This window comes from Saimiri boliviensis, chromosome 12 (assembly GCF_048565385.1).
Source record: "Saimiri boliviensis isolate mSaiBol1 chromosome 12, mSaiBol1.pri, whole genome shotgun sequence".
In the NCBI taxonomy this organism is placed as follows: Eukaryota; Metazoa; Chordata; class Mammalia; order Primates; family Cebidae; genus Saimiri; species Saimiri boliviensis.
This window is the reverse complement of record NC_133460.1, coordinates 21,461,387-21,487,247: the sequence shown is the minus strand read 5'-3', so window position 1 is coordinate 21,487,247 and position 25,861 is coordinate 21,461,387. Positions and strand designations below refer to the sequence as shown.

The window sequence follows — 25,861 nt, the reverse complement described above, 5'->3', positions numbered from 1 at the left end:
AGAGGGGCTGGGACAAAGGCTGTCACAAATCCTTCCCAGCTGTGCCTGTCCCTGCAGCCACAACTAGCGCAGCCATGACTTCTATCAAGCATTGGGGCCATGTTTAGTCTGTAGGGTGTTCCCTCTCAGGTCTGCCCTGCCAGACCCTGCTCCCATCTCAGGGATAGTCCAAACAAAGGCTGGTCTCAGGGGACCAGCAGCCGCCAAATCTGAGATAGGGCTTTCTGGGCGCGGCTCGCACAGCCCTGGCGAGATGGAGAGCGGCCAGAAGCCCAGGGACCCTCGTGGGCATTGGGGCTGCCCCAGATGCCTAAGCTGCCTGCTCCCACTGGAGACAGGGACAGGGGCGGCTTCCCAGCCTCCTCCCAGCTCCCACGGCTGTCCCCTTTTTTCCCCAGGCTGCGGGAGGCAAAGGGTTAAATCCCATAGAGCTGATGCTCTGACTCCAGGCTAGAGGGGCCCGGGAAGCTGGGGTCACTTCCTGCTCCGTCCCAGTCACCCTGAACTGGTCCCCGGGTCCTCAGCCTGGAATCACCCCTTGAGAAGGACCCCAGAGTCCTCCGCGCCCAGCCCGTCCCCCGAGGCAGGGCACTGAAGGGGTTAAGTCCCCTGGGGCTGGATTCCGCCTTCCAGCTTTTCCCAGACCCCAGAGCCGTGAGTTGGGGACGCCTGGGTTCCTGGGGGGTAGCCTGGAGGGCCCGGGACGGCCGCCGGGGAACAATGGGGCCTGGGAGGCGGGGGCCCGGAGCCTGGGCCTGAGCCCCCGACCCCCGGCCCGGGGCCGTGGCCGGGGGTGGGGGCGGGCGGGGGGCGCAGAGGGCCGAGGATTCTGGGAAGCGCGGGGGTCGGCGGCGGGGGAGGGGAGCCTGGGGATTCTGGGAAGAGGGATCGGCCGGGGCCGGGGGCCGGCGCTGCCAGCGCAGCCCTGGAGGAGCCCGGTGGTGCTGGAAGGAGCCAGGACCCGGGGGCCGGGGGTGGGGGCAGAGATGCCCAGGCTCTGGATCAGCAGCGGGACGGGGCCATGGCTCCGGGGAACAGAAGTCCGGGTGTTGCAGGCAGTGCGGGGGCCGAGCCGGGCGGCCGCATTCCCACCGCCTCCATGTCAGGGTCACCCTGGGCCGCTCCCTACACCTCTCGGGAGGCGGCTCCTTCGTCCCTCCCTCTGCAGCGAGGCCATCGCGAGGTCTCAGGCTGGCGTGCCGGGCGCCTGGGCTCCCAGGGCCTTGGCCTCCCGCAGTCTTCCCACCTCCATGCTCTGTGCCGGCCCTGTCATTAACCCTTTACCTCCTACCGCTGGGTGGGAATTTCTCGGAGGTCATCGATGTCCACAAGCTCTTACCTGTTCCCAGCAAACACAGCAGAGCATCCTTCCCAGATGGGACATCAGGCAGCCCCCAGCCACCAGCGTGGCAGAGGTCCCCTCTTCCAGCATCCCAAAGACACTTACAGGCTGGAGAAGGGGGATTCTCCAAGCTTAAGTAGCTGCAGAGATGAAGAAATTAATTTACTTCCTAAATGCTAACTTCTGTCTCTCCTACTGCTCTTTGGCAGGGTGTAGCCCGTCTTGCTTCACCTTGGTCACCTCTCGGCTGCCTCCTGCCATGTCTCACTTGCCCCACTGCCCCTGTGCACAGTGCCCACCCCACACAGCCATTCAAAGTTTCCAGGCCGCACCCCAGAATTCTCCCAAGGCTGTAAATGGTGTGGGACGTCCTCCTCCTAGGGCTTTGTTCCTGTGGCCCCGTTCCCTCATACTGGACTCATCTCACTATTTTTGGAGTGATAGCTGGCTGTTTTTTTTTTTTTTTTTACCAGGGGGCCACTTGGAACTACTGCTCCTTTGCTGCCATCCCCTTGAAAGCTGATCTTTAAAGGCATTAGACCAAACAGGTGTTCCAGGGGTAGGAACATTTCACTCATTCATTCAACAAAGTTTCTGGAGCACCTATTCCATGTCAAGCACCATCCTAGGCTTGGGGAATAGCCTCAACAAAGCAGAACAAAAGGAGTGGAAGGAGGGTTCAGGTGGGAGTTGGGATAGGAGGGCTTCGGTGGGGAGTACGGTTCCAGCTCATGGGCACAGACCCACAGGCCTAATCACTGGGTCCAACTCCTTTTCTAGCCTGGGAAACCCCTGGGCTCCAGGAATTTCTCCAGCCTATTCTCACTGACAGCAGGCTCCCCGTGAGCTGTCTTCATCACCTGTCTCCTGCCAGCCTTCCACAAGCATGAGAGTTTCACATGACTCCCAAGGTCACCTCATGCTCTCAGAGACAGGGACGAGCCAGACACGGAGCCCTGTTTTTGTGATCTTAGCTCTGCCACTTCTCAGCCTTGACCTTGGAGAGGTCTCCCCGGGCATTGACGTACTAATCTGTAAAACGGACAGCCTGATTCCTGGGTCTCCTCACCAGGCTGTGGGAGAACTGGGTGAGAGAAATGATACCATGGCAGGTGCTGTGTCCCCTGCAGTGTTCACACAGCATCCATTCTCCCCTTCCTTTTTCTCTCCCTCTGGGTGGTTCCTGCAGACACTCCTGGCAGCTTTAAACTTCTCCTCTCCCCACCTCTGGCCTGACCCTCTTTCTGTGCTTGTTTTAACGGGAAAGTGCCCCAGTCCTTTTAGAGGGCCCTATCCCCGCTGGGAAACGTTTTTTGTTGTTGTTGTTGTTGTTGTTTTGTTTTCTTTTTGTTTTTAACCCTTTAAGTGTCTCAGGCAGCCTCGGTTCTCTTTGGAGCACAGAAGGGAAAAGTTTATTGGTCTCAATTAGCAGCCCCATTAAGGAGGAAAATTAGAGTCTTAATGAGCTTCCTCTGATTAACAAAATAACAGGTTTCCCAGCCTCTGGGCATCAGAGGTGTGGGGTGAAAACCTCCTTCCCTTGTGGATGTCAGAGACAGCTCCAGCCCCCAGTCTGGGTTCAAAGGATTATGAGTGATGAGTTTTTAATTACACTCTTAAATTCACCTGCTTACTTAGTTGTGATCTTAAGATCTGGAGCAGGAATCAGGCCTGCAGGGGATGGGGGCCACAGCAAGAACCCGTGCCCAGAAAAATGGGGTGGTAGGACACTGAAGCTCACATAAGGAGGAATGGGGCAGGACAGGGCAGGAGTGAGGTTCAGGGGGAGTAAAGCAAAGTGTAAAATCAGCTCCCAGTGTGTGCTCATCACTCTCTTCCCCCGCAGGGTCCCTGGAACACTGCAGTCCTGAGCTCTGGGATGGAGCCGGAGACTGCGCTGTGGGGCCCGGATCTGCAGGGTCCGGAACAAAGCCCCAACGATGCTCACAGAGGTGAGGGACACAAGAAGGGGCCTCAGTCCTGGCAAGACAGTGGCCCCGGTTCAGGGAGGGGCCTAGACTCTGGGGGACACACAGGGGAGGGAAGAGAGACCAGACCCCGTGTTCTGAAAGGGGCTGGGGGCTGGAGACTCCCTTTCTCTCTGTAGGTGCCGAGAGTGGGAACGAAGAAGAGAGCCCTCATCAGGAAAGTTCTGGGGAGGAGATCATCATGGGAGACCCGGCTCAGAGTCCAGAATCCAAGGACTCAACAGAGATGTCCCTGGAGAGATCCTCCCAGGACCCCTCTGCCCCCCAGAATCCCGCAACCCCACTGGGTCACTCCAACCCCTTGGACCACCAGACTCCCCTAGACCCCCCAGCCCCCGAAGTAGTCACTACCCCATCTGACTGGACCAAGGCCTGCGAGGCCAGCTGGCAGTGGGGCACGCTAACCACATGGAACAGTCCCCCGGTGGTCCCCGCCAACGAGCCCAGCCTCCGGGAGCTGGTGCAGGGCCGCCCGGCGGGGGCAGAGAAGCCCTACATCTGCAACGAGTGTGGCAAGAGCTTCAGCCAGTGGTCCAAGCTGCTGCGGCACCAGCGCATCCACACGGGTGAGCGACCCAACACCTGCTCCGAGTGCGGCAAGAGCTTCACGCAGAGTTCACACCTGGTGCAGCACCAGCGCACGCACACGGGCGAGAAGCCCTATAAGTGCCCCGACTGTGGCAAGTGCTTCAGCTGGAGCTCCAACCTGGTGCAGCACCAGCGCACCCATACAGGAGAGAAACCCTACAAGTGCACGGAGTGCGAGAAGGCCTTCACCCAGAGCACCAACCTCATCAAGCACCAGCGATCCCACACCGGCGAGAAGCCCTACAAGTGCGGTGAGTGCCGCCGGGCTTTCTACCGCAGCTCGGACCTCATCCAGCACCAGGCCACGCACACGGGTGAGAAACCCTACAAGTGCCCCGAGTGCGGGAAGCGCTTCGGCCAGAACCACAACCTCCTCAAGCACCAGAAGATCCACGCGGGCGAGAAGCCGTACCGCTGCACTGAGTGCGGAAAGAGCTTCATCCAGAGCTCGGAGCTGACCCAGCACCAGCGCACACACACGGGTGAGAAGCCCTACGAGTGCCTAGAGTGCGGCAAGAGCTTCGGCCACAGCTCCACCCTCATCAAACACCAGCGGACTCACCTGCGCGAGGACCCATTCAAGTGCCCGGTGTGTGGCAAAACCTTCACCCTGAGCGCCACGCTGCTGCGGCACCAGCGCACGCACACGGGCGAGCGGCCCTACAAGTGCCCCGAGTGTGGCAAGAGCTTTAGCGTCAGCTCCAACCTCATCAACCACCAGCGCATCCACCGCGGCGAGCGGCCCTACATCTGCGCCGACTGCGGCAAGAGTTTCATCATGAGCTCCACCCTCATCCGCCACCAGCGCATCCACACCGGGGAGAAGCCCTATAAGTGCTCTGACTGCGGCAAGAGCTTCATCCGCAGCTCCCACCTCATCCAGCACCGCCGCACGCACACGGGAGAGAAGCCCTATAAGTGCCCTGAGTGCGGCAAGAGCTTCAGCCAGAGCTCCAACCTCATCACCCATGTCCGGACGCACATGGACGAGAACCTCTTCGTGTGCTCCGACTGCGGGAAGGCCTTCCTGGAGGCGCACGAGCTGGAGCAGCACCGGGTGATCCATGAGAGAGGGAAGACCCCGGCGCGGAGGGCTCAGGGTGAAGCCCTACTGGGGCTTGGGGACCCCTCCCTGCTGACCCCGCCGCCGGGAGCCAAGCCACATAAGTGTCTAGTGTGCGGAAAGGGCTTCAACGACGAGGGCATCTTCATGCAACATCAGAGGATCCATATCGGAGAAAACCCCTACAAAAATGCGGACAGCCTCAACGCACACCCAGCCCCCAAACCTCAGTTACGACCCCCGAGGCTCCCTTTTGGAGGGAATTCCTACTCCGGGGCTGCGGAGGGCAGAGCCGAGGCCTCTGGACAACCCCTTAAGCCACCGGAGGGTCAGGAGGGCTTCAGCCAGAGGCTGGGGCTGCTGTCCTCCAAGTCCTATATCTGCTCCCACTGTGGAGAGAGCTTCCTGGATCGCTCTGTACTCCTCCAGCATCAGCTCACCCACGGCAACGAAAAGCCCTTTCTCTTTCCTGATTATAGGATTGGCCTAGGGGAAGGCGAAGGGCCCAGCCCCTTCCTAAGTGGGAAGCCCTTTAAATGCCCTGAATGCAAAAAAAGCTTTGGTCTCAGCTCCGAGCTGCTGCTGCACCAGAAAGTCCATGCAGGTGGGAAGAGCTCTCAGAAGAGTCCAGAGCTGGGGAAGAGCTCTTCCGTCCTCCTGGAGCACCTCAGGAGCCCCCTGGGGGCCAGACCCTACAGCTGCTCAGATTGCGGGGCCTCCTTCCTCGACCGCGTAGCCCTCACCCGGCACCAAGAAACACACACCCAGGAAAAGTCCCCCAGTCCCGAGGACCCCTCTCCAGAGGCAGCCACCCTGTCCACAGGCCAGGAAGGTGAGGGGGAGGCCACTACCCCGACAGGGAGCAGCAGCCACGGGGAAGGGGAAGAAGGAGAAAGCGCCAAAACCCAAGAAAAGCCCTATCTGTGCCCCGAGTGTGGAGACGGCTTCACAGAAGTCACAGCCCTCCTGCTCCATAGGAGCTGCCACCCAGGGGTCTCCCTGTGAAATGGGTCTGGAGACCAGGGGCCTCTCTCTCTAGAGAGGAACACTGGATTTCCCCCCCCCCCCAAAAAAAATTACATGGAAAGGAGGATAACCCTGTCAGATGATAGTGGAGTGGAGGAGAAAGAACCCTGGGATAAAACAGTGCTTTTACATCAGTGATGAGAAACCCTATAAAATTGTTGGTGGGAAGCACTTATAAGGCAGTAGAGAAAAACTGTTGGGTTAGAAACCCTATAAATATGTAGGAAAAAAAAAAGCCCTTTAAGTCTGTAGCAGAAAAACCCTATAAACCATAGTGGATAAAAGCCCTATTAATTGTAGGAAGAGGTCCCAATATGTCTCTAAACAACCCTATAAAACTGTATCAAAATCCTTAGGAAAATCCTATAGGGTTGGGGAAGTGCCTCGATGGCACTGACCCAGGAGGAGTGACCCTCAGAAGGTGCAGGAAACACTTCCCCTTCACTGTTCCACAGTGTTCTCTTCTAGCAGCCCTGGACAGTTCCATGGAGGAAGCAGCCCAACTGGGGGAGTGGTGTGGGAACTGGGTGGAACTGAAAAGGAAGAAGGGAGAAAAATAAGTGACCAGGAGCTCTGGAGCCCCCAGAGGAGATAAGACAGAGACTAGGAAGAGAAGGTCCTGCTCACTGCACTGGGGTTCCTTAGGGTTTGAGGCCAATTTTAGATGAATTGTGTGCATTAGGGAAAGAGGCTGTGGAATTCCTTATCAAAAAGAACCCCAAAATGAAGAAGAAAAACAAATTGGCAAGCCTTTTTAAAGGCTGAAGTTTGGGGTGCAGAAACATGGTCAGTGTAAGAATACTGAGAAACCACCACAAAAATTAGGGGGCAGTTTCTGTTAGATTGCTTTGAGGGGAGCAAAACAAGGTGGAAAAACTGATCACAGGGAACCCAGTTAACTCCAGCCCCTTTTTGCTTCCGGGAGCTTGTGAAACTGCAAGTTACAGGCAGGTCCCAGCTCTTAGACTGCGAGAGTTCTCCTCGCAACAGGCAGGACCACCCTTTGTCCCTGCCCAGCCAGGGACTTCTACTCTGCAAGGCCTCCAGGGATGGCGGTTGCCTCCCACCATGTTCTCAGGTCTCATCCTCAGGAGGTTTTTCCTGAAATCTAACTGCCACCAGTGGCAGCTCATTTCCTCGAATTCTGTCCTCAGTAGAGAGAGAGAATCGCTGCTAGTCGACCTCCAAAGAATAAAGCCCTTCAGAGACTTAGGGCCTGCGTGTGGGCCTCCCTAGCCTTCTCCAAGTCAGCAGGGCCACAGAATTTCTTAGAAAGCTTTGATTAGCCAGCAACCTGATTTTAAATCTCAGTCATTCAATCATCTTTGTTGGTAGCAAGGCTGCCCCGCAGGGTAAGGCAGCCCCCAACCCCGGGTAGGGGTCCAGACACCCCATGGACTGAGCCACAGGTACCTGAAGAGGCCACCGAGGCCATACCACCCTCCTTACCCTGGTACCTGGAGCCCCCCAGGGTTGTGAGGATCCAGCCTGATCTCAGCCTTGGGATGGATGGAATGGATTCCGCCCACTTGGCTCCTCTCTCCTCCTTAGCAAGAAACCTTCAGAGGGAAACAGAAGGATGAGAAGGGCTCCCCTGCCAGGCCCATCTCACCTCCCACACCACACAATTACACATTCATAAACCCAGCCAAGCTTGCTCACAGGCCTGGGCATACGTGGCTGGGGAGGGGCAATTGCCCTGTGAGATGGCGGAAGAGAGAGAACTCGAATGAAACATCCGTAACAAGAATCCCACTCCCTAACCCTGGAGACCCCTTCAGAAGGAGAGGACTCTGCTGGCGCTGGGTTGGAAAGGAAATGCTCGCCGACCCCGGCAGTGAGCTGTCCTGGAGTAAGAGGACTGAGATGCCAGATGCGGGGAGTCGCGTCTCAGAAAGGGGTGACCTGGACTTCTGCAAAGCTGCGGAGGAGACCTCTTAATTCCATGACCTAAAGGTTCACACAATGCAAATCCTTTGCCTTTCATCTATCCTGCCCCCAGCGGATGACCCTCACATTTAAAAGGATCAAAATCTAGAACACTGTGGGAGGGAAATGCCAGGCCTGCTGGGGAGAGGGAGAAGGCAGGCCTCAGGATTGTGGGGAGAACCTTGTTGCCATCCATGTAACGCCCCAGCCCACCTAAGTGCCAGGAAGGGAAGCACTACTGAGGGAGAGGCTGCCTGCAGGTCTCTTCCTGAAAGAATGCTGATGAAGGGGGCGTCCTTGTAAGACTGAGGAAAGAAGTCCTCCAAGTCTAGGCAGATTCCCCCCCTGCCCCAGGATGGTAGCAGAAACTGAAATTGTAGAGACAAACCCCTCACAAAGCCAGAAGCAGATGCCTTCAGAAATGGGCTTGAGGAATCTGTCCCCAGAAGAGTCCTGGGGAGCAGCTTTTGGGGCTCAGAGGCCAGTCCAGGGGGAGGCAGGCAGTGTGGCTGAAGGCCATTGCAGGCCTGTTTCGGACTAGGGTGTAGCATATGTAGTAGGATGCTCGCATGTTGTAGGGATGGGTGAGGGCTAAGGGGCTTGGCTCTGGTATGGGATGGATTCTGTGAGCAGTTTGTGGGATTAGGCATTTTGGAATAGGACAGGGGCAGGGTCAGAGACCTTTGGGGTGTGGCCTGTTCTCTCTTGCCCATCTCCCCAAGCTCCTTTCACCAGGGGCTCCCCTCTTAAGAGTGAGCTATGTCTTGGGAGGATTGAAGCAGGGAGGTGGCAGCAACTAGAGTTGCTCAGATCGGCTCAGATGAAGGCCTGGGGTCAAGGCATTTGCCCACCAGAACCGAGTCTGGAAGGCACTTGTCCAACCACATGCAGGCCACAGGCCCCTCAGAAACGCCCTGGTGGAGGGAGGAGTCCAAAAAATAGGGTCAGGGAGTCAGTGGGGAAAGCAAAGGGAAGAGCTTAGAGTGAAACTCGAAACTGCTGTGGATATGGAGGTCAGATGGGAACTTGGAACTGGGCATGAATCCTGAATGGTGGGGAAACTTGAAGCCATCACAGCCAAGAGGTGGGGTTCTGTGACCAGCCCTGAGGTCAGCAGCTCCCAGACTCCTTTGCCCCCACTAGGGAAGCCCCAGTCACCTGACTTGTCCCCGTGGAGTGAAGAGAGGCCCCACTTTTGAGTGTTGTGTGTCAAAAACAGTGTTGTGTCACCAGTGGTCATGTTGCTTAGTTGAAGAGAATAAAGGGAATAAGATTTCCTGGATGTTTCTTGTTTTCTCTTTCAGCCTAGAGAGAGCTGAAAGAGGGAGGCCTCGCCTTGAGCCGGGGCCCAGGAGTGACTGAAAAAGCTGAGCCCAGCCCCCAGGCCCACTCTTCACCCAGGGGTCCTAAAATTTCCATCCAGTGCTGGCTTGTGGGAGACTGAGAGGTTTATGAAGTTTTAATCTGCACACCCTTGGTGAACAGAGGGATAAATCTAATGAGATGACGGCAGAGACAAGCTGCTCTCATCGGTGCCTGGCCTCCCCACCAGCAGGACTGCAGAGTGGCTGCCTGGTAGCTCTGGGACTGGCCAGCTAAGGCCCACCTGTGCAGCCCCAGGGAGGCCTCTCTGGCCACCATGCTGGCACCCTGCCACGGGGAAGTTCTGAGGATCTAGTTTCAGAAGCTGGCATCCACCGGTCCTGGTTCACTTGGGGACCCTGGGGAGAGGTGAGTGGAGACCTGGCTTGTCATCTCACTCCCAGGATGTCAGCCCCTGCACCCTCACTGTGTGGAGACACTGAGGCTCAGAGAAGGGCAGCCACTTGTGCAAGATCCACAGCAAGCCCATGAAGGAAACCAGAATGGCCAGGAACTCAAGCATGCTCTATGCCCACTCCATCCTAATGCCAGGCCTGCCTCTGCTCAGTCTCCTGGGCCTAGGCCTGGCCATGGGGGGTTTGGGGGGGGTCCTGCCCCAGCCAGAAAGTGTTTCCCCACCTTTCCTGTACCCCTGACCAGGTTCAGTTTCTCCTTCCCTTCCCCACCTGGAAAGTGGGGTGGGTAGGGAGAAACAAGTAATGAAGGCTACTCCACATTCTCTGTGTGCCAAGCCCTGGGGACACTGAGGTCCATCAGAAGGAGTCCCAGCACTGGAGAAATCTGCAGGAAAGTGACCACAGAGGAAAAGCAGGCACAGGGCAGTGACTGCTTCAGAGACTTAGCAGAAGAGCTGTGAACCCAAAGATGGTGCCTGTCACAGTGGAGGGCTAGGAAGCTTCCCTGGGGAAGTGACCTGAAGGATGAGGGTTGCAAGAAGACCTAAGAGTAGGTGTATGGGCTGGGAGCAAGACAGGGGACAGGGGTGCATAACAGCTGGGAATGGGCTTACAGCAGAGGGGACTGAGGGAAGATAAAGGCAGAGTGCAGAGCCCACACTGTGGACCCCCTGGAGCAGCTCAGGGAAGGCACCACATGGAGATATTTGAGAGTGACATGATCTCTCGCTACAAGAACAGTGGTGATTCTCGAAGTCTGGAGCTCAGGAAAGAGAAGTGGCTGGAGCAGTTATGTCTTAGCTTAGCTAGAGCTATGACCATGAATAAACATACCCATAGTGGCAAAGTAGATCTAGTTTAGGAGTGGAGACAGAGAACCAGCAGAAGACAGCATGAGAAAAACCAGGACAGGACAGTGAAGCACAGCCAGATGCACGGGAAGTTTTAAGAAGAGAGTGGTCGGCCGGGCGCGGTGGCTCAAGCCTGTAATCCCAGCACTTTGGGAGGCCGAGGCGGGAGGATCACGAGGTCGAAAGATCGAGACCATCCTGGTCAACATGGTGAAACCCCGTCTCTACTAAAAATACAAAAAAAAATCTAGCTGGGCGTGGTGGCGCATGCCTGTAATCCCAGCTACTTAGGAGGCTGAGGCAGGAGAATTGCCTGAGCCCAGGAGGCAGAGGTTGCAGTGAGCCGAGATCGCGCCATTGCACTCCAGCCTGGGTAACAAGAGCGAAAACTCCGTCTCAAAAAAAAAAAAAAAAAAAAAAAAAAGAAGAGAGTGGTCAATGTCAGGCACCCACTGGCCAATCACAGGCAGTGCCCAAGGTCTGGCTGAAACGGGCATGTTCACCAGTGATGCCAACATCTGTTCACCCCCAAGAGGACAGCCAAGGTCAGGGTGGGCCCAGCAGTTTCAGTCTGCCTGCCACTGGGACCACTAGGGGTAGTAAGCAGTCAAACCATTAAGGTAAATCCTCCTGGCACCGCAGGCTCATGGGAAATGTTTATTAAGAGTCTCGTTCCTGGCCAGGCCTGGTGGCTCACGCCTGTAATCCCAGCATTTCGGGAGGCCAAGGTGGTAGATCACAAGGTCAGGAGTTCGAGACCAGCCTGGCTGTAGTGAATGAAACCCCATCTCTAAAAATACAAAAATTAGCCAGACATGGTGGTGCGTGCCTGTAAATCCCAGCTACTTGGGAGGTTGAGGCAGGAGAATCACCTGAACGCGGGAAGCAGATGTTGCAGTGAGCCGCCACTGCACTCCAGACTGGGCAACAGAGTGAGACTCCGTCTCAAAAAAAGTTTGGTTCCTGACCTCCCATCAGTGTTTGCTGGCCCGCTGACATTCTGGGATTTTCATCCCGTTCCCTTGGACTTGACCTTGAGTAAGTAGTTTGATGCCAACTTTTATTATGTATGACCTTTTGCCCCTCTGATAAGGAGACTGACAGGCCTTCAGAGCAGTTATCTAGGAAGACGATGCGTGGTTACTTGGCCTTTACTCAAGAGCCCAGGCGAAGGCGACTCCTGGAAGAGGACTGCGCGCCTACGGAGGCGTGGCTGACCTCCACCTGCGACTGCTGCGGCGCTCCTGAGACTGGTGCTCTCAAGGGGCGCAAGTGGCCGCGTGTCTATGATGTAATATCCTGCGTTTCTCCCACCCTCGCACCGCTGCTCCTGGCCATCGGCACTTCCTCAGCAGCCCGATGTCCTCCCCTGCCGCGGCCCGCGCTTCCGCCAGCTTGCCCGCCACCGCCAGCACTGCGCCCGAAGTCACCATGGCCCGCATCTCCGTCTCCAGTCCGCTGTGGTCCAGCAGCAGCAGCTCCCCTGAAGCCCCGGGCACCAAGGGGGGTCCCGAAGCGGACACAACTGCTAGTCCTCGCGAAGGCACCACCACTAAGAAGCACGCAGCCCCTACCATGGCCCTGGCCCCATCGCCCTCGCCGGAACCAACCCCACTGTGCACCGGTTCTGGCGCCAGCCCCAGTCCCGCCTCAATGAAGGATTCGCGCAGGGGACCCACAGCGCGCTGAGCCCAAGGGCGCCGCTCGGCACGCAGCGTACTGCTCCCGAAGGCGATTGCCATTAAACTCGTCATCCCGCTAATGTGTCCTGATCTGTGCATTCAAGGGATGTGGGGGTGACGCTGCTTAGAAGTGGCCGGCAGGATCTGGTTCAGGCCCGCCTTTGGCCAGGGCAACAGGGAAACCAGCTCTCCCTCCAAGAACCACTTTGCCTTGTACGGACCAGGAACTACACTTCCCAGGATGCAGCCCAAGGCGTCCTTCCATCCCCGGGCCAATGACATCCGGGGGCGTGGCCAGCCCGGGGGTATGTGGGAAGAGGCCAGGATGGTCCGCTGCAACCACCATTCTCTCCCCTTTGAGCCCAGTCTGGGATCCCTGCCGGCCGTTGTCTCAAAACAGCCTTGCTGCTGAGGTGGGCGGAAGCGGGGTTTCATATTGGCACAGGCTTCTCCCCCAGATTCACACCAAGCCAGGAAAGTGCCCAGCAGCTGCTGCAGCTAAAATCGGGGGACTACATTCGGGGTGTGAGGCCCGGCTACCATGGGTGCAGGCCGAGGGTTGAACGTTTATTCATCACAATTAACAGCCTATACAAGAATCTTAAAGCAGAGGCTATGGGTCTAAACGGGCCCCTGCAGCTCCAACCCTCTGGCCTCTCTGGGTGCTGCCCTCACAGCCCATGGAGTATGCCTGGGCAGGCAGACAGGACACAGGCTCAGTCACAGGGTGTCAGGGGAAGCTCTTCTACCTGGAATGACTGGAAGTTGGCCCAGCGGCTGGGGCTGGTCTGTCTTCCCCTCCTGGGAAGTTCCACCTCCACTGTAGTTAAGGCCACCAGGATGAAAGCAGAGTTAGGTCCAGGGACCTAACCAGAGCCTTGGGGTGCATGAGGTGGGAATAAATGGGCTTGGAGAGAAGTGGAGATTGGGAAGGGGCCTGATTAGCATAGAAACTAATGATGTTGGTTCAACACCCACAAGATGAGGACAGTGACTGCAGCAACCTTAGAGCTTCACAGAGGAAGCGAGTGATGCCGTTTGCCAGGAGGGTACCTCCCTTCAGTCCTTGGCACAAAAGCCAGACCAAGATGTCCAGGGAACTCCACAAGACAGAAGCCCTGCTGAGGTCAGGGGGATGATGGGTGAAAGAAAGTCTCCCTGGGGCCTGTGGTCCAGTCTTAAACAAGGGAACACGGACATGGCCCACTTGTGAGCTGGTAGGCAAGGAGCAAGCCTTCTCTACGGTAGGAGAGCACAGCCTGGGGAATTTCCCTTAGGGCTAGGATGCATCGATGGAGACAAGTTGGGTCCAGTTTCTGGGAAGCTCAGTTGAGTGCTCTGGGCTCCTCAAGCCTCTCAGGCAGAACTTGCCTGTAGGACAGTGCCCCTAGGCTGTAGCTCTGACCTTTAGGAAAAGATGGAACAGAGCTTGGCTGATGCTACGCCCACTACCATGCACCAGGGTCCCCAAACCAATTAGGTGGGCAGGGGCTGGGCCCATGGGGTCCGGAATGGAGGGTGGGACCACTAGACTTGGGATGGGGAGGGGCTAGGGGCACAGCCCCCAGGGTCCATGGTGTTCCAGAGTCCCCTGAGTTTCAGGTTCAGCTGATGTAGATACGATGGAAGTCGTGGGCACCAAAGGCCGCGTTGCACTTGGGGCACTTCCTCTGGCGGGCCTCATAGCGGCCCCGCACGCACTCGAAGCAGAAAACGTGGAAGCACTTGGTAAGGACTGCATCCTTCTTGCGGGTGTTACAGCAGGGGCAGGTCAACCGCGCCTGGGCCAGGCAAAGGCATCAGCTTGGGAACAACTCTGACAGTGCCCAGACCCCAAGCTGACAGCCGGAGTAGTCCAGGCCAAGCCCACCACACAGGAGACTGCACCTCATCCTCCCGTAACCCTGGAGGTAGGGACGAGCACTCTATGAATGAGCAAACTAAGGCACAGAGGCCAAGGTCTCAAAACTAGAAAGTAGCAGAGTCTGGATTCTAACCTGGGCAGTCACGTCTCCCCTCAAAAGGACAAGGACGCACAGGCCCAGCCTGGACTCTGCCTTGGGGCTTCATTTCCTGCCCCACTGGCCTTTTCTGGTGAAATCCCAATCTTGTCTACCTCTTCACCTGCACTTGCTAAGTCACAGCTGGAATGGCAATGCCACTAGAAATCTGTTCTCTCTACACTCAAATGGACCCTGCTATAGGTCCCTTCTTAGCCCGAGACTTCTCTTCTACCATCCGGAGGGTCTCACCTCCAACTCCAAACATGAATTGACTCAACCTGGCATCCCCCAACAGTCCTCCTCTGGCCTGCTAAAACCCCAGCCCAGCCTGCCGCCTTAGCAGCCTTCCTGCCATCACTCCTGTCTCCCAGGACCCTACGCACCAGCACTGAACAGGCTCCCAAGCCTGCCTCTACCTCATGGCTGCTTCCAGCTGCCTCTGCCCTTTAAGGCTCAACTGTTTCCAAGGGGTGACCAAGCCATACGTGGCTTCCACCTCTGCCTCTACTGACATTCCCCAACCCCATTCTTCAGCCCAGCCCTTCTGCCTTGAGCAAACTTTCCAGTCTCCCAAGAGGTCCCACAGGCACCTTTTCAGCATCCTTTGACACCACTTCACAGAACTTCTCCTCCACAGGCTTCCTAACCTCCTAAATGGTACTGGCCATCCACCCAGTTTCTCAAACCAGGAACCCAGGAATCCTCCAAGTGTTCCCTTTCCCTCACTCCATTCATTTGATACATCCCGAGTCCAAGCCATTCTGCCTCCAAAGTGTCTCCTGAACCCCACTTACTTTGGTTTCTGCCTCAGTGACTGCAACACCGTAACAATTTCCCTGCCTCCAGTCTACCTCTTACAGCCCAAATCCAACAGCCAGTCTAACCACATCACTCTCCTGTTTAAAACCTTTTGGCTGGGCACAGTGGCTCATGCCTGTAATCCCAGAACTTTGGGAGGCTGAGGCAGGTGGATCGCCTGAGGTTGTGAGTTCGAGACCAGCCTGACCAACATGGAGAAACCCCATCTCTGATAAAAATACAAAATTAGCCGGATGAGGGGGCACATGCCTGTAATCCTAGCTACTCCTCAGGAGGCTGAGACAGGAGAATTGCTGGAACCCAGGAGGCGGAGGTTGCGGTGCCAAGATTGTGCCACTGCACTCCAGCCTGGGCAACAAGAGCGAGACTCTGTCTCAAAAAAGCAAAAACAAAAACAAAAAAAACCATTTGAGGTTTCAACTTTGCCTACTGTACCCTTTAGGAGGTGACACCGCCTCTCCACACTGGCTCCTCTGACTACAACCTCCAGTGCTGTCCCACCAACAACCCCTCCCCTCAGGCCTCCACATCTGCTATTCCCCTTGCCTAAAGCCCCTCACCCCGTTCCTCATGGCCACATCTGGCCCTTTCTTCTGGTCTGCTGTGGTGACATTCCCTCCAGGAAGCCTGCTGACCCCAGGGCCAGGGGAAGGGGCTCCTTGAGTCCCCTCAGTCCCTCTGGGCTCTGCCATCACATTACACATCTGGGATGAAGAAAATTATTTGGCTGCCTCCTCCCACAACTGACTCAGTTTCAAGAGGTTAGAGACCAGGGCCAGTTCCTAGCTTCCCAGCCCACACCCGGTCAGGTACTGTGCCTGGTACACGGTCTGTGTGCAGCAAACACCTGGTTAGCATTTAACTCTACAACCGCTGTGTTGTGCTGCCACCTTCTGCTGCCCCATGTTACTTCCAGGGTCCCCTGACTCTCCACTAGTCTCACCAATCCCACATCTACAATTCCCAGGTGGACAGGGCACAACTTGGCCCATAGCCCCACCTTGTACTCCTTGATCTCCTCCTGGAGGATTTCGTCAGCATCCGCGTAGACCTCCACCTTCCTCTGCTTCTCTAGCTTGCGCCGCAGCCGTGAGATGTCCTCCTGAGGCAGGAGAGGCCTGGCTAAGGGCAAGGGTCCTCACCCTTAAGCAGCTTGCTCCCAGGCTAGGTCCAAGACCCTGGACCAACCTGGCCCAGCCCCTCACCCCTGCACACACCTGAGCTCTCTTGAGGTTGAAGCTCTCTTTCTCACGAGCAGCTCGGCTTTCTGCCAGGCAGGGCTGGATCTCCCGCAGCCGAGTCTGCACGTGCTCCAGCTGCACCTTCAGGTCCTCAGCCAGCTGGGCAGCTTCCACAGCCTGAAGAGTGTGGGACAGGAAGGAGGTACTACTGGTCTGACCCTGGGGACTCAGGCATGTGGAGTCATGGCCCACCAATGGTTGTGTCCAGTATCCCAGTGACGCCTGCCCTGGAGCTGGTCCTGCTTCCTGAGCTCTGAGTCTTCCCTTCCTATTCTCCCTCTCAAGTTCCTCCCCTGTGTGATGCTGTCTGGTTTTTGAGACTTCACAGGACTCTCCTCTCTGCTGCCTTCAACTCCCCCAACACAACACAGCTCCCCTGGGACTCAGCTCAAGTGTCACCTTCTGAGAAGCTCCCCTATTTTTCTTTGACAACACCTTAGATTGCTGAACAACATTTACTACGACCTGCACTATTTTATTTGGGGGATTACTGGCCTACTCCGCCTGCCAAGACCTGAAGTGCCAGCTTTGACAGGAAGGCAAGCACCTTTTTGTTCCCACTGTCTCCACAGCAATCAGCACAACTCCTAGTACATAGCAAGGGCGTAAAACATACTGCTTAAATGGGCCGGGCGCAGTGGCTCATGCTTGTAATCCCAGCACTTTGGGAGGCTGAGGTAGATGGATCACGAGGTCAGGAGTTTGAGACCACCCTGGCCAACACAGCGAAACCCTGTCCCTACTAAAAATACAAAAATTAGCTGGGCATGGTGGTGAAAGCCTGTAATCCTAGCTACCCTGGAGGCTAAGGCAGGAGAATAGTTTGAGCCTGGGAGGTGGAGGTTGCAGTGAGCTGAGATTGCACCACTGCAACTCCTGCCTGGGCGACAGAGTGAGACTTGTCTCAACACACACACACACACACACACACACACACACACACACACACTGCTTAAATGAATGAACTAACTAGTGAAGAAAACAGCTTCGGAAGAAATGACAATCAATGTTAATTTTAAACCTTTAGCCCAAGCTAGACATTTTTTATATTTAATACAACAATGTGACAGGGAACACCACCCCCACTTTACAGCTAACCAGTGAGTGGTTACAAAGGAGAGCATGGAGCTAAGGAGGCTTGAACCCAAATACCAGGGCCACTCTTTCTTGAGCAGATCAGTCCACCTCCCTGAGCCTCAGTTTCCTTATTTATAAAATGAGGCTAAAAACAAAATCCATCTTTTTTTTCCCCTAGGGACAGAGTCTTGCTCTTGTCACCCAGACTGCAGTGCAGTGGTGTGATCATAGCTCACTTCAGTCTCAAACTCCTGAGTTCAAGTGATCCTCTCACCTGTCAGCCTGTTACCTGAAAAGCTGGGATTACAGACGTGCACCACCACACCCAGCTATTTTTTTTTTTTTTTTTTTTTTTTTGAGACAGAGTTTCGCTCGTGTTACCCAGGCTGGAGTGCAATGGCGCCATCTCGGCTCACCACAACCTCCGCCTCCTGGGTTCAGGCAATTCTCCTGCCTCAGCCTCCTTCAGCTAATTTTTAAATTGCTTGGTAGAGATGGAGTCTCACTATGTTGCCCAGGCTGGTCTCTAACTCCTGGCCTCAAAACCTCCTGTCTCCCAAAGTGCTGGGATTACAGGTGTGAGCCACCACACCCGGCTCTAAACCTCATCTTGATAGAATTAGTGAGAGTGAAATGTAACCGAGCAGATCAAGTACTCAGCATGTGGTCTGGTAAATGTTCAATATGTGTGAACTGTTCTGGGAGAGCCTGGCTTCATCCCAGGCCATCGAGTCAGGTGCTCTGAGCAGAACCGGAAGGTAAGGAGGTGAGTCAGCAGCCCAAGCTGTGCTTCCCCCAGGCTGGGCCTCACCTTCCGCTTGTTGAGCTCTAGGGCTTGGCTGCGCAGTGTCAGCTCCTTCTCCACACCACCAAGGCTGCCCTGCAATGCCCTCTCCTTCTCCTCCAGCTTCTGCACAGTCAGTAGCTGGGCATCCACCTGAGGACCAGAGGACAACTCAGGGACACAACCCCCACCTCTCCAGCTCGATCCTGCAAACTGGAGGTGGCCATACCTGGGACTTGAGGCCAAGGACTTGCTCGCCCAGCTCATCTTTCTCTTCCCGCAGCAGCTTGTGAATCTGGTTGGCCTTGATCCGCTCTGACATCAGCTTAAAGTTGGCGTCGTCCTTCTCCCGCAACTGCTGTAGCAGCCGCCCGTTCTGTTCCTGCATGTCCTCAAAAGCCTGACCTGTCACATCCATCTCTGACAGCAGAGCCTCCTCCTCCTGTAGCAAGTGGGAGGGAACAAGACAGAACGTGGGATATGGACAGGAGGGCTGTGAAGAACCATGGGAAAACGCAGCAAAGCAAGAACCACATAGGGGACTCAAGACTATCAAAATGCTACAGGTGCTAGAGGCACCCAACAGGGTATGAAGGGATCTCTCTGCATTCAGACTCGAGGGCACTACAGGGGCTGTACCTGCTTGGTGGCACCCAGCTTGCGCTGCAGGTGTTCTATCTGCTCCTCTGCCTGCCGAATGCGCCGCAGGGCATCCTCATCCGCGATCTTCTTGCTCTCCCTTCGATCCCTCTCCTCCAGTTCCCGGATGCGGCTCCGCAGCTCATCCACCTACAACACAGGGAAAAATAAGCTCTCTTGGCACCTCTTCCTGCTGACCTAAGACTCTGCTCTAGCCTCTTTGAATGCCCCACAAGCCCCAGCTGCCCTCACCTCAGCCTTGGCCTTGCGTTCCGCTGCCATGAGCTGCACCTTATCCCGCTGCTCCTTGGGCGCCGACTTGTACATGTCCAGCAGCAATTTCATCTCCTTCTGGCTCTCCTGGGCCTTCCTGGCAAGAAGGTACAGGAGGGAGTCTTGGGAGTGGGACTGGGGGCCACCTATCAGGGTCAGGAAGAAGACAGGAACAGAGACTCACTTGAGCTCTGCTCGGAGACCCTTGAGGAGTTCTGATTCCTTCCGCTTGGCCTCTTCCACCTTGGACTTCTCCCGTTCTGCCCTTGAGAGAGCTGAAGCTACAGGCAGAGGTCCCAGGCCAGGACCTTCCCGTTCCCGAAGCTCCCGCTTGGGCCTGGCCTCAGGTTCTCTGCCCCGGAAGGAAGGGCCCTGGGCCCCAGGAGTTAAGGCCTGGACATCCTCTTCAGAAGGGATCAGCTCCTCCTTCTTCACTGAGGAGGTAGTAGTGGTGGTGCCAGGCATTGGAGCCATCTCCTTTCTGTTGTCGGGGGTACTGACAGGACCTGGCCCACCCTCCTCTTTCCCTGGGGCTGGGACATTGAGGCCAGAGTCCTCTGAGTGGCCCAGATTGGGGGTGGAGTGGGTAGAGCCACTGGGCTGGGCCCGGAGCTGCAAAGGCAGAGAGGAAGAGGCATGAAGTGAGATGGTGTTCAATGGAGTCTAGCCAAAGATTTTCCAAGGCAGCCCCTCCTCACCTTGCCAATCTCAGCTTGTACCTCTCGAAGTTTCCGCTTGTATCGCTGGGCATCCCCTTTTAGCTGGTGGTTGTGGTTTTGAAGACTACTAATCAGGTGGCGCATCTCACGGTTGATGGGCCCTGGGGGAGCATCAGGAAGGGTGTCAGAACTAGTTGCTGGGTTAGGGCTCCAACCCCTCAGTGGAGGAAGAGGCTGTGCCATCCACTTCCACTGTGCAGGAGGAAACATTATGGCCTCGATTGAGCATGACCTCATTGAAGTAAATAATGCTGACTTCAAGGAAACTCATCCAAAGGTAACTGGACACTGCCTATTCCTATGACTTTTGCTAATGTAGAGCATTTGTTTTTTTAAATAGAAACAGTGTCTCACTTTGTTGCCCAGCTTGGTCTCAAATTCCTGGCCCCAAGTGATCCTCCTACCTTGGCCTCCCAAAGTGCTGGGATTACAGGTATGAGCCACCATGCCTGGCCTAGGTTTTTGTTTGCTTTTTAATATATCCAATTTCCTTTAATAGAAAAGGTAACTGTAACATTCACAAAACTTAATCAACTTCTAGATTCTTAAACATCACCATCCTCCTTACACTTCCCTGGCCTCCCATCCAAAATTGCAACACCTTTCTCCTGATACTTCCCATCTTCTTTTTCTGCTTTACTTTCCTTAAGTTTATTTGTCAGTAGCTAACACACTTTCCATTATTCTTCTACTAGTCCATCTTCCTCTAGTCTGTCTTCTCCTATTAGAATGTTGCTCCACATGGCAGGAATTCCTTGTTTTGTTCACTGGCATAACCCCAAACCCTAGAACAGAGCCTGGCTCATAGATGGCATTCGATAAATCTTTGTAACACAAGTATCTGAGAGAGGGAGAGACACCAACAGACCAGAGGACTGTGGACAGGGCTGAGAGCTCAAAGTCTGCATGTGCCTGCTCCATCAGACACCCCAGTTGGTGTGACCCTCACTGTGCCTGGGAGCCAAGCAGTGCAGGCCGTCCTGTGAAAGAAAGGGGCTTAGCCTCTTGCAACTGGATAAGCAGCCCCACATCAAGGCCTAGCACTCCCAGATAAAGCCCCACCTCTGCCCTATCCTCACCACATACCCGCCTGCTCGTTGGCCGCCAGATTCTGCTCAAACTCGATGCGCAGCATCTCGTACTCCTTGCGTACCTGGGCCAGCGTGTCCTCCAGCTGGATGACCTCTGTGCGCAGCTTCTTCTGCAGCCCCAGCTCGTCGCTCTGTGGGTTTATGTGTTAAGGACCCACAAAGCCCCTTGGTCCCACCTCAGGACTCAGTGGTTTAGGAAGAAATCTATTCTCCAGGAACCACTGGCAGGCACACAGGGCCTCTGAAGCCAGGAATACCTCAACACTAAGGGTCTGGCCCTTAGCCTAGCCCCTATGCCTGTTCCAGGGCCATACCTCCATGTGCTCGATGTGTCGCAGATGGGAGTTCTTGGTAGCCAGCAGCAGGCCCCGAGCCTCGTCCAACTGGGTCTTCACTTGCAGAGATTCGTTGTACAGCAGTGAGAACTGGGACTGCAGCACACGGTACTCCGTCGTCTCCCGCACCACCTCCTCAGGAAGGCTCCGCAGGGCCACCTAGGGGCAGAGATGCCCAAATGGGATCAGCAAGATTCAGGGCTCAGCCCCTCCCTTCCAGGCGTGACCTTCTCAGCCCCTATGGCAGCCCACCTTGAGGCGCTCATTGGTCCGCACAGCCCCCTGAAGTTCGGCCTGCAGTTTCTCCAGCTCTGCCATGCGGCTGTTGGCCAATTCTTGGTTTTCCTCCAACTCTGCATTCAGCATCTCAAACTACAGATAGGGAAGGCAGGGAGGTGGGGCCAGGTGTGGCAGTAGGCCTCCCTTACATCCCCACCATTCGCTCCACCCCAACTGCCCCTGTGCAGGGCAGTGATTGATTCTGATGCCCCAAACCAAGGACTTTCCTAAGGGCTCCCAGACAAATTGGAGAAAATTCAATATTGCATGGTCAGTGCTGGGAACTAAGGCTCTTAACTGATAGGGAGTCAGGGAGGCATTTCAAGAAGCCCTAAAGTGAAGGTAAAGGGAAAAAGGGTACAGTGACCACCGGATGCCAACTGACTCCAACTCACTTCCATCTCTCTCTTCTGTACTTTGTCTTTGTGGTACTCATATCAAACCGATACATTATTTCACTGATTTCTTTCTTTTTTTTTTTTTTTTTTTTTTTGAGACGGAGTTTCACTTTGGTTACCCAGGCTGGAGTGCAATGGCACGATCTCGGCTCACCACAACCTCTGCCTCCTGGGTTCAGGCAATTCTCCTGCCTCAGACTCCTGAGTAGCTGGGATTACAGGCACGCGCCACCACGTCCAGCTAATTTTTTGTATTTTTAGTAGAGACGGGGTTTCACCATGTTGACCAGGATGGTCTCAATCTCTTGACCTCGTGATCCACCTGCCTCGGCCTCCCAAAGTGCTAGGATTACAGGCTTGAGCCACTGCGCCCGGCCTTCACTGATTTCTTATCTGCTACCACAAGTAGAATCTAAAGACATATTCTTTTATTTCCTGTCTGGTCCATGAAAGTTTTGATCTCTATTTTGTTCTTGCCAATATGCCTATTGCCTAGCACGAAGTGTTCAAAAATTTACTCAACAAGTATATGAATGTATGAAAGAAAGAGCAGCAGAAGTGACCAGGAAGGGCCTCAGCAGTGGATGTTTGTCCTTTGTCCTGAGGGGAATTTCAAGGGTGCAACAGAGAAGAGGTCATGGGAGGCGCTGGGAAAAAGATGCCACTCACCTTCTGCATGCTGAGTGTGATCTGGCCCCCCTGGAAGCCTGAGGAGCTCCCAGACACATAGTAGCCAGAGTTAAGCTGGGGAGAGAAGATAGACAGGCAATGAATGTGGAGGGGAGGAGCCAAGACCCCAGCACCCAGCCCTGTCTCACCTGCCCCAGCACCCCAGCCTCACCTGCTCTAAAGCCTCAGCCAGGTGCTTATTGAGCTTTTGCTCTCGCTTCCGCAGCTTCTCGATGTCCCACTGCAAGTCCTCCACTGTTGTCTCCATCTCCAACACCTTGGTCTCTGCCGATGTCACTTTATCCTGAAGCTCGGAGTACTGGGAACAATGAGGAAGCTGACGCTTGGATGGGGGACTTGGTTCCTGAGGTCCTTGGGTGCCCATCTAACCCAATTCCTGCCTGATTCTAATCCCACCCCCAAAGCCCCTGACTCCTCACCTCCATTGAGATGCGGTGATGCTTCTCCTGCAGTTGGGTGGCCAAATCCTGCAGCCGCCGGTTCTCACGGCCCAGCTCTCGGGTGCGTGCCCGAGCTGCCTCACTGAGGGGCTCACTGTCCCCTGGGAAGGCAGGGCCCAGGTAAGAGCCCAGCTCAGGGAAATGGGGCAAAGTACTAACTTATTCTGGAGTCTGCTATGTGCCCAGTGTGATCTATCAGCTGTCTTGCCAATTTCTCATGACAGAGTCAAGAGTCTTTATCCCCACTGCACAGCAGAGGAAACCAGCTCAGAGAGGGGAGCCACTTTCCCAGCATGTCCAGGTGAGGATGGCAGAACTCAAGTGGGAGAAGCCTGTCAACCTGAAAGGCCTGAGCCTTTGATGCTATGCATTGTGGATCCACAACCCACACAAAGTACTCCAGAGAGGCTCTACCAGCATCAACTCCTCCAACCCATCTCTCTAGCATTCAATCCAGGAATCAAAGTTGGAACCTCCATTTATAGCCTAACCTACCCTCCCAAAAACACGGCTGATTTATTCCTTGGGAAATTCTAGCCACCCCTGGACTCAGGCCTTAGGGGCATTGGGAAGGAATGCCATTAAGATGCAGGTGGATACGGACATCTCTTAGGTATGGGTACAAAGAACCCACCTCGGCTGTACACTCGCTGACAGAGTTCCTCCACCCGACGCTGTAGGCGGTCTGAGGCCTCTACCACACGGGACACAGCTGCCTTGGAGAACTCCATTCGGCCTTGAAGCTCCAGCTCCACCTCCTCACTGCTGCTGGCACCCAGTGCCACCACAAAAGCCAAAGCTGGCTCACTGAGAGGGGGCCGCAGCTGCACTGGCAAGGGCTCTGGGAGGAATGGATAGACCCTCATGAGGATAACAGCAGCAGTTATTACCACTCTGTACCAAGTTTCAGACTGAGCCCTTCAATACTCATGACTTACTTAATCAACACAGCTATTATCTCCATCTTAAAAGTGAGACAAATGAGGTTCAGGGACGTAAATAATTTCCTCAAAATTACCAGGACCAGGAAGGGCCTCGGAGGTGGCTGTCTGTCCTTCGTCCTGAGGGACAATGACCACCAAAGCTACAGAGTTGCATATCATGTCCTCAGGGAAGCCTCCTGTATCATGTACTCAGGAAAGCCTCCTGTACTTTCCCATTGTAAATTATGCACTCACAAACACACACATGCATGCACACAGCTACTCCCTTTTGGGAGAACCAGTACTTTTTGCTTACTATGTTTATGATAATTTCCTCCCTCATAGCAAGTGCAATACTCACTTCTAAAGCAGCGTCAAATACATAGTTAACACTCAACAGTAATAGTGTTTTGAAACAAGTAAGTGTCAAAACATGAATTTCTCTACAAACCAAGTTAGACTCCAAAGCCTGTGTTTTTGTGCACTGCACTTTACTGCCCAAACATGAAATCCATTTTGTGGGTAGTAATAAGGCAGGCAATTCAGGGGCTAAACACCGAAGTCCCCTCGTCCCCAGGAAGCTCCCCAGAACCCAGGACTCTGGTCCTACCCCTCAACTCTGATGTCCCCGGCTCTGGAAGAGGAGTCCCATCACATGTTAGCCCCTCCTGGGTCCCAGGTGCCTCAGGCACTGATGACAGCTCCCTCTGGCTCTCATGGCATCGGAGAAGGGCTTCCACAGTTTCATCCAGCTGAAAGGAGAAAGAATCAAAAATGTTATGAATGCCTCAGTGCTTTCCAACATGATACCGCTTTCCCAGCAGGTGAATCTGAAGATTGGCAGCTGAATCAAGGCCTGGTCTTGGAAAGCAGAAGGCACCCACCTGGGCCCAGTAGCGATTGACAATGAGGAGTGTGGCATCATCTGTGGCCTGCCGCTTCTCCAACTTCTCAATTCGTTCTCGGAGTTCATCTTCACAAGCCTGTCGCTGTTCCAACCGCTCTGCCAGTTTCTTGTTCTTGAACTGTAGTACCTTCAGGTCCATCTCCTCCTACCAAGGTAAACAAAGGGGTCGAGTAGGAGAGAGAGGGTCACGTAGGGCCAAGAAACCAATCACAGAGACAGAGGAGCAGAGCATCTGTAATGCATGGGAGATGGGGGTTTTCCCAGACTAACCGCTAACAGAATCTAAGGAGGTTCAGACAACCCACAGCGAAAGTGTCTTGGTTGTGAGGAGGCTCTCGTTGTTTCTGCCTGGCCCCTTCTAACTCTTTAGTCTTTGACAACTCACATGCCCTCTGGGAACCTGTTTTCCTATCTGTAAAGGGAAGACAGGCGTCGTGTTCTCAGATTCTTTCAACAGAGCATCCTGTAACGCGTACCTTGCTAAACGTGGGGAAGTGGGTGTAAGACTCTGGACAGTTTAGGCAGAGAACAGAAGGAGGGCTCTGACAAGTTCTGAGTGTTAAGGAAAGAGCCCACGAACCGTGGAAGAGATGCCTCCAAGACGAATGGGCTCGATAAGAGTGGTGGTGGTCTTCTCCTCACGACTCAGCTTCTTCTCCGGGGGCCCTGAGCCCCCGTCGCCGGCGGCGCGTTTGTTGACTGGCCCAGACATGGCCGCAGCGGCAGGTTCGCGCACGGTCCCCTGAGGGGCGTTAGGCGGCAGAAGGCAGTACTTCCGTCACCTACAGAAGACAGAGAGCAGAGATGTGGGAACTGCTGGTGCTTCACAGCCCTAAACAACCCCTACTCCGCAAACACCTGCTGGATCCCGCCCCCGCCGGCGCCAGGGCCCTCACCAGCAGCAGAGTCAGTTTAGGACAGCCATCTTGGATTTCACCGGACGTCACCGGCCTCCTCCGGTGCGCAGAACGCAGGCGCCAGAGGCAGCACCGGATG

General features: G+C 55.1%; 2 protein-coding genes across 5 annotated transcripts; one reads left to right on the top strand and one right to left on the bottom strand.

Annotated features, from left to right (window-relative positions):
• Positions 1-882: 882 nt before the first annotated feature.
• On the bottom strand, positions 883-25,861 carry RNF40 (ring finger protein 40). Of its 4 annotated transcripts, none has more exons than XM_074382030.1 (20): positions 25,762-25,861; positions 25,446-25,647; positions 24,843-25,010; positions 24,569-24,710; positions 23,670-23,876; positions 23,015-23,136; positions 22,747-22,893; positions 22,575-22,649; positions 21,481-21,600; positions 21,208-21,387; positions 20,889-21,024; positions 19,782-19,903; positions 19,268-19,695; positions 19,063-19,180; positions 18,811-18,960; positions 18,401-18,613; positions 18,199-18,324; positions 16,287-16,427; positions 16,070-16,171; positions 883-1,482 (listed from the first exon to the last, which is right to left on the bottom strand). In XM_074382030.1, the coding sequence occupies exons 2-20, from the start codon at positions 25,575-25,577 to the stop codon at positions 1,444-1,446; spliced, it is 2,868 nt and encodes a 955-aa protein (XP_074238131.1). In that variant the 5' UTR covers positions 25,578-25,647; positions 25,762-25,861; the 3' UTR covers positions 883-1,443. The 4 variants fall into 4 exon arrangements, with proteins under 4 accessions (XP_074238131.1, XP_003930109.1, XP_010338969.1 ...); XM_003930060.4 differs by lacking the exon at positions 883-1,482 and adding an exon at positions 12,794-14,028; XM_010340667.3 differs by lacking the exon at positions 883-1,482 and adding an exon at positions 14,035-14,151.
• On the top strand, positions 3,212-9,213 carry ZNF629 (zinc finger protein 629). The gene is made up of 2 exons (XM_010340665.3): positions 3,212-3,294; positions 3,450-9,213. The coding sequence occupies exons 1-2, from the start codon at positions 3,222-3,224 to the stop codon at positions 5,984-5,986; spliced, it is 2,610 nt and encodes an 869-aa protein (XP_010338967.1). The 5' UTR covers positions 3,212-3,221; the 3' UTR covers positions 5,987-9,213.

Excerpts from the sequence above, each read along its gene's own strand:
- ZNF629 (XM_010340665.3), top strand. The coding sequence starts at position 3,222 with ATGGAGCCGGAGACTGCGCTGTGGGGCCCGGATCTGCAGGGTCCGGAA. Across the intron at positions 3,295-3,449 it reads CCCCAACGATGCTCACAGAG|GTGCCGAGAGTGGGAACGAA; the intron begins GTGAGGGACACA and ends TTCTCTCTGTAG.
- RNF40 (XM_074382029.1), bottom strand. The coding sequence starts at position 25,577 with ATGTCTGGGCCAGTCAACAAACGCGCCGCCGGCGACGGGGGCTCAGGG. Across the intron at positions 19,696-19,781 it reads TACAAGCTGAGATTGGCAAG|CTCCGGGCCCAGCCCAGTGG; the intron begins GTGAGGAGGGGC and ends CTGCCTTTGCAG. Across the intron at positions 18,961-19,062 it reads AACGCAAGGCCAAGGCTGAG|GTGGATGAGCTGCGGAGCCG; the intron begins GTGAGGGCAGCT and ends CCTGTGTTGTAG.